This window comes from Coffea arabica, chromosome 4e (genome assembly GCF_036785885.1).
Source record: "Coffea arabica cultivar ET-39 chromosome 4e, Coffea Arabica ET-39 HiFi, whole genome shotgun sequence".
NCBI lineage: Eukaryota > Viridiplantae > Streptophyta > Magnoliopsida > Gentianales > Rubiaceae > Coffea > Coffea arabica.
The window spans coordinates 3,695,492-3,707,256 of record NC_092317.1 but is presented as its reverse complement, the minus strand read 5'-3'; the positions used below and the strand labels follow the sequence as shown (position 1 = coordinate 3,707,256).

At 39.3% G+C, this 11,765-nt stretch overlaps 3 protein-coding genes and 3 non-coding genes across 7 annotated transcripts; all 6 read right to left on the bottom strand.

Moving 5' to 3' along the window:
• Positions 1-2,751, bottom strand: LOC113742526 (small ribosomal subunit protein uS2y-like). Its single transcript, XM_027270362.2, has 5 exons — positions 2,491-2,751; positions 1,421-1,683; positions 1,112-1,309; positions 652-859; positions 1-322 (listed from the first exon to the last, which is right to left on the bottom strand). The coding sequence occupies exons 1-5, from the start codon at positions 2,627-2,629 to the stop codon at positions 204-206; spliced, it is 927 nt and encodes a 308-aa protein (XP_027126163.1). The 5' UTR covers positions 2,630-2,751; the 3' UTR covers positions 1-203.
• Positions 2,752-3,943: 1,192 nt separating this feature from the next.
• Positions 3,944-6,475, bottom strand: LOC113742701 (uncharacterized). The gene is made up of 3 exons (XM_027270617.2): positions 5,664-6,475; positions 5,521-5,561; positions 3,944-4,508 (listed from the first exon to the last, which is right to left on the bottom strand). The coding sequence occupies exon 1, from the start codon at positions 6,076-6,078 to the stop codon at positions 5,728-5,730; it is 351 nt and encodes a 116-aa protein (XP_027126418.1). The 5' UTR covers positions 6,079-6,475; the 3' UTR covers positions 3,944-4,508; positions 5,521-5,561; positions 5,664-5,727.
• A 104-nt stretch (positions 6,476-6,579) lies between these two features.
• LOC113742700 (large ribosomal subunit protein uL30z) lies at positions 6,580-10,677 on the bottom strand. Of its 2 annotated transcripts, none has more exons than XM_027270615.2 (6): positions 10,551-10,677; positions 10,261-10,455; positions 7,958-8,055; positions 7,685-7,822; positions 7,069-7,171; positions 6,580-6,976 (listed from the first exon to the last, which is right to left on the bottom strand). In XM_027270615.2, exons 2-6 carry the CDS (start codon positions 10,441-10,443, stop codon positions 6,761-6,763), a joined length of 738 nt encoding a protein of 245 aa, XP_027126416.1. In that variant the 5' UTR covers positions 10,444-10,455; positions 10,551-10,677; the 3' UTR covers positions 6,580-6,760. The 2 variants fall into 2 exon arrangements, with proteins under 2 accessions (XP_027126416.1, XP_027126417.1); XM_027270616.2 differs by having other exon boundaries at positions 10,261-10,466; positions 10,551-10,636.
• LOC113743070 (small nucleolar RNA snoR86) lies at positions 8,568-8,699 on the bottom strand. The gene has a single exon (XR_003460960.1). It is a non-coding gene; the product is annotated as a small nucleolar RNA snoR86 (small nucleolar RNA).
• LOC113743069 (small nucleolar RNA snoR86) lies at positions 9,077-9,208 on the bottom strand. Its single transcript, XR_003460959.1, has one exon. It is a non-coding gene; the product is annotated as a small nucleolar RNA snoR86 (small nucleolar RNA).
• On the bottom strand, positions 9,586-9,711 carry LOC113743068 (small nucleolar RNA snoR86). Its single transcript, XR_003460958.1, has one exon. It is a non-coding gene; the product is annotated as a small nucleolar RNA snoR86 (small nucleolar RNA).
• Positions 10,678-11,765: the final 1,088 nt, after the last annotated feature.

Genomic DNA, 11,765 nt, shown 5'->3' with positions numbered 1-11,765 from the left:
TCAGCAGAAGATAAGCTCTATAGTTTTGAGACAAACATATAACACCATTTTGGAACTGTATCAGAGAATTTTCTTTAAGCTCAACCGCTACAAAAATAACTATGGCAGGATTCAGACCATAAACTAACAGATGTTCAAGCTAAGCAGATTGCATGGCTTAAGGTAGGAGGACAAATTAACAAAATGTTCCCTAACAAAAACTTCTACTCCCAATCCCCACCGGGGGGAGCCACGGGGTTAACTCCAGGAGCCATGGGGCTAACTCCAGGAGCCATTGGTGGTGCAGCAGTTGCCTCCCATCCGTCAGTTGATACTGCAGGGACTGAAGACAATCAGAAGACAAATTTCCACAATTAGTTGACAGGGTTAGGATACAAAATAAAAACAATGCACGATTCAACACAAATGGATCACAAGCAGTAAGCTTAGGGACATCAATGTACCAAGGATAGATAACAAAAGTTGCAGAATTAAAAGATACTCAAAAACACTTGTTTTTTAACTAAAAAAGTTTAAGCCATAAACTGGTGGCAGCATCTAACAAAATAAGGACAGCCAATTCACCATTTCACATTATACACTTAAATACAAAAACTTGGCAGTAAAACACTTTTCGTATAATATTATTTGTTTTAAAGGACAGAAACTAACCAGGCTCTGCAGGCCAACCAGCTGCAGGAACTGCAGGAATGGGAGGTTGGGCAGCCATTGTCCATTCTCCCTCTGGAATATTGCTAGTACCCCAACTATCCTGAACTCCAAGAGCTGCAGAAGTAAAGTCACCATAATCTGGAGCAGGTGCCTCCTCTTCTTGTGGTTCCTTGGCCTCCTCAGGCTCCCTGTAGAAAAACAGGTCCACCTGCCAAAATGCAAAAAAAAGAACTATATTTCAGACATGCAAAGTAACAGAAACAAATTTCAGTCTAATTTGCTGCCACTTGTTTATGTGTGTCAGAACATCATGTTAATCCAAACAAGAAATTATGAAGATTTCAAACATCATCAAACTTCAGAAGTCAATTGGGGAATATCAATTGGAGCATATTCCCCATTTGAATGAGCAAAATTACTGATAGATGTGAAATCAAAACAAAAACACAGTAGTGTTTACCATAACGTCCCACTTGTGACCCTGTGGGATAACACCACGCATCTGTAGAACCATCCTTGCTAAAAGCCAGAACAAGCAACCAATACTGTGTTTCCCCTTGTTGTTAGCAGGGATACCAATATCAACATATCGCATAGGGGAATCAGTGTCGCAAAAAGCAATGGTTGGGATGTTTGACAGAGCTGCTTCCTTAATAGGCTGCAGGTAGTTCAAAAGAAGTTTGAGAATCATAACAAGCAAGACAATTCCGTCCATATTTTTTATTTTAAAAGCCCAGTTGGTAAACCTCAAACAAGAACGAGGGATAACCTGATGATCAGTTCTTGGATCTGTAAGGATAAGGAGACGAGGCTCACTGAATGAGGTTTGGAGCTGGTTGGTGAAGGTACCAGGAGTGTGGCGCCCAGCAATTGCATGAGTATGGGTGTACTGAGCGAATTTCAAGACAGCCCTCTGACCATATGGCCTGGCAGATTGGACAATAATGTCCTGAGGATTCTCAATCGCAACGATAGCCCTCGCAGCCATTTGAAGCTTTTCCCATGTTTTTGCAAGGTTAATGATGTGAATTCCTGAGCCGTTAACAATAAAAATCAACATACAATAAAAACAAAAGTAAAAGACTCACAAGCACTTTTTTTTGTCGCAACGATAGATGTCCTATAACCTAATCTAGCATAATCTAAGGGGAAGGGGAGGGGGTTCGATGTGAGTACAGACTCTATCAATGAAGGTCAATTAAGACCACCACAGATTGTGGCAAATTTGTGGAAGGCAGGGATTGAACCCCTGACCTCCAGCGTCACCTTTAATGGTGATGACCACTGGACCAAATGGCCAGTGGCAAAGACTCACAAGCACATTCAGTAAAGCTTTCAAGCACACCGAAAAAAAGGCCATCTACAACTAGCTAAGCCTACAACCTAGCTGCTCGTCCAAAATTCTACGTCAGGTGTCCTAATTTTAGAGTAACAGAAGCCAAATTCCTAATTCTGCACCATTTCAAGTTTCATTCAGTTCCAGCTAGATCATAACGTTAGGCATAATTTAACTTCAAACGAGACGAAAGAAAAAGCCCGACATATTCAAAGATTGTCACTCACACCTAAAATCAGAAATTTATTCCCCATAATTTAACTTCAAAATTGAGATCCCATCATACTCGTCAGGACTTGCACTACCATCAGAATTGACTACTAAAAGATAATTGCCCGAAAATGTGAGAACCTAACAAGGCAAATAATACCAGAACGATTAGACATCTAGAATACCATAAGATCCTCATACACCAGACGAGTAACGACATAGCACAGTACTAACAAATTAATTTAAAAAATAAATTTAAAATATGATCAAAATAAAATAGAATGGGAATTTACCGTCGTTGCGGCGCTTGAAGACGTAGCGCTCCATCTGGAAATCGCAGTTTTTGGTACCGAGGTGGACTTCGGCGGCCAACATCATTTGGATGTCGGCCTCCTTCGTCGACAGCTGTTTCTGCGTAGTAGCAGTCGCCATTGTTTTGTCAATCCCTCTCTCGCTTTTGCTCTTTTGCCTGTCGGGCGGGGGAAACTGGCGGAAACTAGGGTTGTTCTGGTTTCCGGAAAATGAACACGAAGGCTGGCTTCTTTACTGATGACTGAAATAAATATATAGCCCTTATACCCTCATCAGAAACCCTAGTTAATTTTCTTGACTTAATTGCCCCTGGGCTCTCTATGTCTATTCAGACTTCAGATCAGACTGTTGTGTTGTTCTTGGCCCGTTTCAAGCATAGGTAACCAGTCCAAAGACCAAGGCCCACTACAGAGCTTACCAGTACTGCTATACTCGAGCCGAGTCGAGCTCGAGTATTGCTATACAGCTTATACTCGAGCTCGACTTAACCTATAAATAACTTAGAGCTCGAGTTCGATTGAGTCGAAAAATCTCAAACTCGAGTTTGACTCGAGAAAATCTTTAAAAGCTCGAGATGAGAATCGACAAGGCTCGACCTTTAGTCAAGCCTTATTCAGTCGAGCAATTAAGCTTTTTGACTCGACACCTTACTTGTAAATTTAGTATAAGTTATATCCATAATGATCATTTTATAATTATAGTACATATATATTATTTATATTATATATATTATTTAAATTATACGGCTCGATGAGCTGCAAAATTCTGACTTGAACTCGACTCAAATGTGTACTCGAGTAGCTCGAACTCGGTCAAACCGAGTTCAAGCCAAGCCATTGACCAAGCTATTCGCGTACATCCCTACTTACCACCCTTTTATTTTTGTTTAATTTTCTGTTGAACTACTTTCGCCCAAAAAAAAATGTCATCAAAGCGAAATTAGAGTTATAAAATGAAAAATTAGAGTTTAAGCTCATCCATCGTATAGCCTGGCTTTTTTTTTTTCATCACATAGTCTAGCTAGTATAATGTTTCATAAATAGATGATTATTCTACGGGGCTAAAATTCCAAATTTGTATTTTTGCTTTGGCACATAGCTTGGTTGAGAGGATATGCATAGCTTAGATGAAAAGGAAGCAATAACTGTATTGTGAGATTTTCAATTCTAGTTTATTTAGTTGAAAAGAATTTAAGAGCTGTATTGTAAGATCATTAGTTCGAGTCTTGCTAGCATCGTTGCCTGTATCTATGAATTGTCTCATTGTGACAAAATGGTAAGAATTAATACCATGAAAATTATCAGTTCAAGTCTTGCCAATTTGCCATCCTTCTTGTTGCTATATGAGGCAGGCTCTGGGAGATTTTTTAGAACGGCCCAGCTGTCTCGTGCCAAAAACAAGCCTTGGTGCTAAGGGTGGAATTAAACGATTAAAGAAACGAATTTAAGGCATTTGCTTTACAAATTTCTTAAGAAAGTGATGAGATATTCTCTGCGTTTTAGCAAACATTGAACCAACTGAAAAAAAAAAGGTATCTAGATCCACCCCGAAGTACAAGAATCATAAGAGTCCACCCAAAGAGGAGGCTATTGCAGAAGCCTTTGAGTCCATGGCCTCTATTACTCCCTGCAGAACTGCACGATGGGTATGAAGATCTATCACGGTTGAAAGATTTGTAGGACAGGGTGGAAAAGGATAACACTGGAAAGCAATCCAGTTGGCAATGTAGTTCAACGGGAGCAGTAGAGATATTGAAGTCATTACAAAGCAGATGCGTGTATCAGATGTTTGAGCAAATTGGAAATCGGCTGCCAGAATTAGATAATGCACATAGCCGGAGGATTATACGATGTCAATTCGTTAAGTCCTGCGTATGAACTCCAAACCAGATTCTCAGATTGTTATGCTGCTTCAGCCAATCCTTGATGGCGTAACTGTCCAAACATGAGGAGACCAACAAACCATTGTCACAGCCACCATTTCTGCAACTCAACAACACCTGCAACAAGACCAGCTACATGCTTCAGCATTTATCCCAGAACGCAGTGCAACAGATCAAGTGTTGCTCCAAACATCTCATCTCAGCCTATTCGTTGTTTTACCATACTTCACCCAGAATTTTCAGGTTACATCAGACTAAATAGGTAGGAAAGGCTGATGATTTGACTAGAAATAGCAACAAAGTACCAAGATTGCACACACATCGAGTGTGCATCGATCACCAGTTTGAATAAAGCACAAGTCTGTGAATGCTAAGGAGACTAGTTTTCAAGAATGGACAAATCCTGGACCAATAACATGGAGTTTCTAAACAAACAAATAAATAAAAATTGGGAGTTTCTAAGATGCAACTGATTGTTATGAGGTCAGCCACAGTATTTTCTTAAAAAACAGTTTACATCAGTGTCAATCCTGTTTATGGTGTGTTTACATCTCCCGAAGGAGGATGAGTAACAATCAAACAAGTGCATTGCAGTTCCACGAAATCAACATCGCTGATGGACAGCAATGCAGCATCATTTAGGTGTCCTTTCAAGTTTCAACCAAATTGTATCACTTTTAAACAATAATTAACAATAATAATCACTTCCTAAATCACTCCAAACCATGAGTTTACCTTTAACAGCCCTGTTATTGGAAGGGGATGCACATTCCCGAAGATCCTCGTGAAACAAACGACACCGAAGTGTCTATACAAACGACACACAACACACTTTATTGGTGGAATAATCTAACTTTTACCACAGGATATATACTTTCAGTTCTAGGACAGGTTAAAAATCAAACAGCTAGTCAAGTAGCAAATTCATGAAAACCAATCAACAAAGTCGTCACCTTTACCCCTTCATGAAAACTAATTGACCCCTCTATGAATTCCAAATGAACAGATATGCATACAGAGGATATCATCTCAAATTACCGACTTCGAAAGAGAGAATAAATAGGTAAAGTCATCTGAAATGGCCAAATATCAAATCATTCAGAAAACAGATTAATCACGTAGCTATTACCTCTACAGCTAAGTGCATCCACGAATTTGAAACTTCACATCCTTCATCAACAGAAGCAACCATCACAAAAAGATGAGGAAAACTGCATATTAATTTGGAATTTCTGAGCAACGAAAAACACCCATCAAATGAATCCAGCTAACCTGACAGATGATTCCTTCACAAGTGGACAGCTTTATGTCCTCTTTGCACCTGACGAGGTCAATCTCAAACCATCTCGACCCTCTTAACTTGATCCGAATAATCAGATCCGAGTCCCACCGGGATATTAAATGATTCAGTCAAGCAAAGAGCAAAAACAGCAATTAAAGTCCCGAAGAGGTCGGCGACAGCATCTTTGGCTGAAGCACCGGCGGATTTGAAGTAGCCCATCTCGTCTGCAACCTCCTTGGAAGCGCCAGCCATCAATGAAAGTACGGACCCAACCCAGGTTGAACGGTTGCGGATGAAAGCGTAGCGGGTCCGGGAAGCAAGGAGAGTGAAAATGATAGTGGCGCAGAAGCCGAACAGGACGTGGTAGAGTTTGTCTAGGGCTAACCAGTCATCACCGTGTTCCATGTCAAACACCAGAGCATTCGTATAAGCTGCTATTCGTTTTGATTAAGGTTAACCGTTTGCATGCCGTCTAGACAAAGTTCAACAACAAACAACATAATGATGTACACCTAAATCTAAATGGCGCAATGATTCAGGCTTTCGGCTTCAAGAGCTTGGACGTCCTCGAATCCTGGCGTAATGTACACCACGTCCTCGAATTCGGCACAAAGGTTCCATTTGGCGGACACTTTCAAATGACATGCCGCGGCTACGGGGCATGTTTCACTTCTTGGCCTGTATGCGAAAATTGATTACTTGCTAGTTTACATCTTCTGAATGCAGAATATAGCCAATCGTAGCCTGAGGCTATGTTTAAAATTTTGCTTCTCATACAATCATTTTGTAACTGGACCACTAATTACTCCATTTTTCTTTTCCGATCATTCATTACTTTCAGATTAGTATTGTTGTTAACCAAGTATACTACAATGATAAATTCCATTCTGTTACCGTGCAACTGCATTAAAGACAAAATCCTTATATTACTACATGATACGCATTCCTTAATTAACGGAACAAAGAATTACAGCTACATGCTCCAAAGCTTTTAAAGTACTTGAACTGGTTAATTCCCAAAAAAAAAAGAAAAAAAAGTACATCAGCTCGTTGACTTAATATCTAGATAAGGAACTCCATCAACGTGTTAATTCATCTTGCGAAGCAGCTCATTGATGTCATCCTCACGATTTCCAGAATCCCCACCGTCCTTGTATCGTCTCCTCTTGCCCTGCAATGCCTTTACAGGCTTGTTGAGAGTAAAAGGGCAAAGAAAACTGGAGACCTCCTGAAAGTGTGGGCCGACATTTGTGATCTCATTTACAATATCTTCTAAGCATATTATGTTAAACTGGCCCAATGCCTGCAAAAATTTATTGAAACGCGTTATTGCTAATCTTAATAAGCAACTACAGACAGGACCCAAGCAACAAAGAAGTGATCTCTCTCTCATACCTGTTCAACAATGTTGTTGTCAGTTAAAGGAACCCTCTGTTTTTCAAATTTTGCCACGCCTTTCTTGTATATCAAATCCTTCACACTCTTCAGATTAGGATACCTATAAGTGAACATGTATTTCTGAGAAGCCAGCGGACGCAAAACAAGAACAGAAATATAACCTGTATTCAGTATGCTTATGTACAGCTAACCATCTTTTACTGAAATTGCAGAATTGCAACATGTTATTTGGACAACCACCTCGTGTAAAGATGAGAACAGATGTATTTGCCAGCAAAAAAAGCTAAATTCTCACAAAGTTACACAACACAGAGTTGTCAAGCAATTAGATTTCAAGAACGATAACGGAGAACTGGAGGAAGATTGAACTCAAAAAAGAGATGACATGCAGCAAATCAAGGTGGGCAGTTGCGAGCAAGTACAGTCAATCAATTGTCCCAAGGTTTTATCAGGGATAAGCCAATCATTTGTTTCAAGTCAGCATGTCAAGCAGACCTCTAAAAGGAGCAGATATACGTACAACTCAATAAAAACATAACAGAATTCACATGCTATTAAGTATAGCTTGTAACTTCATATGAATCAGCAGCAATACGGTTCAGCTTTGGCATACCCATAAGTGATGTAAGGCTCCACTTTCTTCAAAATCTCCATTATCCTTCCATTCGCCTTGAGAAAGACACCATTAAACACTCTCCTCAGTCTCAAGGAATACAAAACCTTCCGTGTGTTTGGATGCATATCATTCTTTCTGAAACAAATAAAAAATGGCGAATTGATGTACAATTTTAAAGGCACCCCAAATAACTCATAAATGTCCAAGGATAAGATCTAATAGATCATTGTATTGACTAATTGGAAGTGAATAAGATGTCTAGATACCCACCCTCCTATGCGTACGACAAATAGAAGCTTGGAGTCGGGTATCACGCCACTCCGTATAAGTTGCTTCTTCCTGTTTTTCATTTGGACAAGGTCCATCTCCTGGCCAAACAGCAAATGACAAATATATTAGCCTATCAGGACGCAAAGATATCAGACAACACAACAGTACATGCAGATGACAAAAAGCGCTGGTTTCTGAAGCTGCAGTTTTCCAAATAAAATTAGCTTCGACATATGAGACATGAGAGGCAGGATAATACAAATATTGAAAGCAGCTCAATGGATACCAATATTTCACTGTAAGAATTTTAGCAAATCATGACCAAGCATCCAGAATATAGGCAGATAGTAGAAAAGTTTGTCAATGAAATTTAAGGTCATAACTCAATAACGTTCTGCTGCTGGATAGCAATGGAAAAGAAGTGGTACAACCCAAAATACTATAGAGAGCCATGTCCACCAAATGAGCACTCAAAGCTTTGCAGTGTCTCCAACATGTATGACATAGCATTCATTGGAATTAGATCAGAAGGACATAACTCAACTGCAGACTATAGTCAGATGACTAACAACACTAATGCACATGGACAGGGGGTGGGGGAGATTTGAAAAATGTAGTGATTTGTTCGAGGCCATAATCAAAACTGAGTGAATTTGAAAGGCACGGAGAATCACTATATGGGTGCTGTTGCCAACCTTCAATGCAAGTGATTCATCATTTATAAAATTTGATGCACTTGCTCTGCTAATTGGCATTTTCATTTGTGCCCCTCCCAATTAGCAGCTCAATGGATACCAATATTTCACTGTAAGAATTTTAGCAAATCATAACCAAGCATCCAGAACATAGGCAGATAGTAGAAAAGTTTGTCAATGAAATTTAAGGTCATAACTCAATAACGTTCTGCTGCTGGATAGCAACGGAAAAGAAGTGGTACAACCCAAAATACTATAGAGAGCCATGTCCACCAAATGAGCACTCAAAGCTTTGCAGTGGCTCCAACATGTATGACATAGCATTCATTGGAATTAGATCAGAAGGACATAACTCAACTGCAGACTATAGTCAGATGACTAACAACACTAATGCACATGGACAGGGGGTGGGGGAGATTTGAAAAATGTAGTGATTTGTTCGAGGCCATAATCAAAACTGAGTGAATTTGAAAGGCACGGAGAATCACTATATGGGTGCTGTTGCCAACCTTCAATGCAAGTGATTCATCATTTATAAAATTTGATGCACTTGCTCTGCTAATTGGCATTTTCATTTGTCCCCCTTCCAATTAGCAGCTCAATGGATACCAATATTTCACAGTAAGAATTTTAGCAAATCATAACCAAGCATCCAGAACATAGGCAGATAGTAGAAAAGTTTGTCAATGAAATTTAAGGTCATAACTCAATAACGTTCTGCTGCTGGATAGCAACGGAAAAGAAGTGGTACAACCCAAAATACTATAGAGAGCCATGTCCACCAAATGAGTACTCAAAGCTTTTCAGTGGCTCCAACATGTATGACATAGCATTCATTGGAATTAGATCAGAAGGACATAACTCAACTGCAGACTATAGTCAGATGACTAACAACACTAATGCACATGGACAGGGGGTGGGGGAGATTTGAAAAATGTAGTGATTTGTTCGAGGCCATAATCAAAACTGAGTGAATTTGAAAGGCACGGAGAATCACTATACTGTTGCCAACCTTCAATGCAAGTGATTCATCATTTATAAAATTTGATGCACTTGCTCTGCTAATTGGCATTTTCATTTGTCCCCCTCCCCGCCACCCCCCCAAAAAAAAAAACCTAAAAAAAAGAACCCCTTTCTTCCCTCTTTCCGCTGTTTTTGTTCTTCAAATTTGGTAAACTAGATTACATCCCATATGTCACACAACACAGAGGAGGACGAAGTCATTTCAGATCATAATAGAAGGGCATTCAATTATTACAGCCTTCCCAAGGACAAGATCATAGTCCAAGGTTTTTTGCATTCATAACTTCATTGCCACAGATCACAAATACGAAGAAAACCTCATGTAAACACACACGTTTGGGACTAATACATGAAGAATCTTCGAAAGCTCAAATTTTCCAAATACAGAATCAGGTATGCTCAAAATATCAAAGGACAGCTAGGAGAAAGTCTTGTGTTAAACATCAATTCTGAAGCTATTAGTGGTATTACAAACTTCTTTGTACTCACAGGAAACAGAGATCAAGTAATAGTGGTAGTATTACGAATTGAACAACTTTAACAAAATTTAGTACCTTAAAAGCAAGAAATTAAGAGAAAAATTACCCTGTCGCGATATTCTCGGATGAACTGTTCAGGCTTCTTAATAACGAAATTATCCGACTTGAGCTTCTTAACTCTCTGCTCCAACTGCTGCTTTCTCCTAATCGCCCACTCCTCATTGTTTTTCCTCTTCTTCAATATCACCTCTGGTATGTAATTCAACGGCTTCGGCTCCTCTTCCGCCATAGTATTAAATCTCTGCACAACCTCTAAATTAAAGCTAAGAAAAAAATAAAATAATAATTAATAAAACAAAGAGAAGCAATGTTAACGTCGTCTTCTCAAAAGCTCACCGGAGAAACACCCGTCGGAGCGATAAGCAGTGGCGGTCCTGTTGCGGAGAACAAATAGAGAGAGCGGGGAAGATATACAAGGCTGCCAATACTTATTAAACCCTAGTGAAATAAGCTGAGAACGTCCCTTTTTGGGATAAATTGCTAGAAAGGTCCCTCATATTTTAAATAGTTGTGTTTCAGTCCCAATCATTTAGAATGCAGCAATATGCCCCCATGCACGGCAATCAATTTTTTCGAATTCTTTTTTTTTTTTTTTCTTTCTTCCTTTTCTGGAATTCTTGTACTAAATGTTTGAGGAGTTGAGCTAGTAATAATCGTACACTTAAATCCATAAACTTATTGAAAAGGTTGTTTTAGTTATTGACACATTAATAGCTGTTTAATATCATTACAAGCAATCAGAGCAGAAGCAGAGATACCACTCGACTTGACAATATTTAGGTGCCGGGCTAGTCTATTTGGCTGTTACATGTTGAATGTTGAGAATGGCGGGCTATCTCTGTGACAAGGTGGCTATGAAGCAAATAGCAACATTGGGACTCACTAGGAAAGTCGGGAAAGTTTAACATACCAGGGCATGAAATGTTACAGGCGATCTTTTGAGATAATAACTGCTGCCACATTGTTTGGATGTCTTGTTTCATTTGTTTTGTTTAGGACAAGACATTTCTACAGAGGTGATATTTACAAGAAAATTGAGGAGGAAGCCCAAGTTTTAGATTCAGCAATGGTATCAATCAGGAATTCACCACAGTTGCTAGCTCCCTAAGCTAGATGGGTATAAATTAGAGGGGTACAAAGTGGAATAAATTTGACAAGTGTGGTATATATGTTTGTTTTGTCAAATGTTCGTATGTACATTCTGCAAGTATTGCAACGTTGCTGATATTGTCCTCTACTCAGCTAGATGCGAAAATTTCAGTAACTTTCCAAGGCTAGAAACCTTGATCTTTAGTTGGGTTCAAACAGGAGTTTGTGAAAATTTTTGCATCCATTGAAACTTAAGATGCACATTGTCAAGCCTGGATCAAGCACTGGCAAAATGTTGTTGACTCCCCATGATGGTCAGCTTAATTTGTACACATGGTTTTTACCTTTTCATCTTAGTTCCTCGTACATATACTTTCCATGTAATCTTTAATTGCAAGGTGCATGTATCTGGACTGTCAATATTGCCGGCATGCTAGATTTGAATATTAAGATATACTGTCG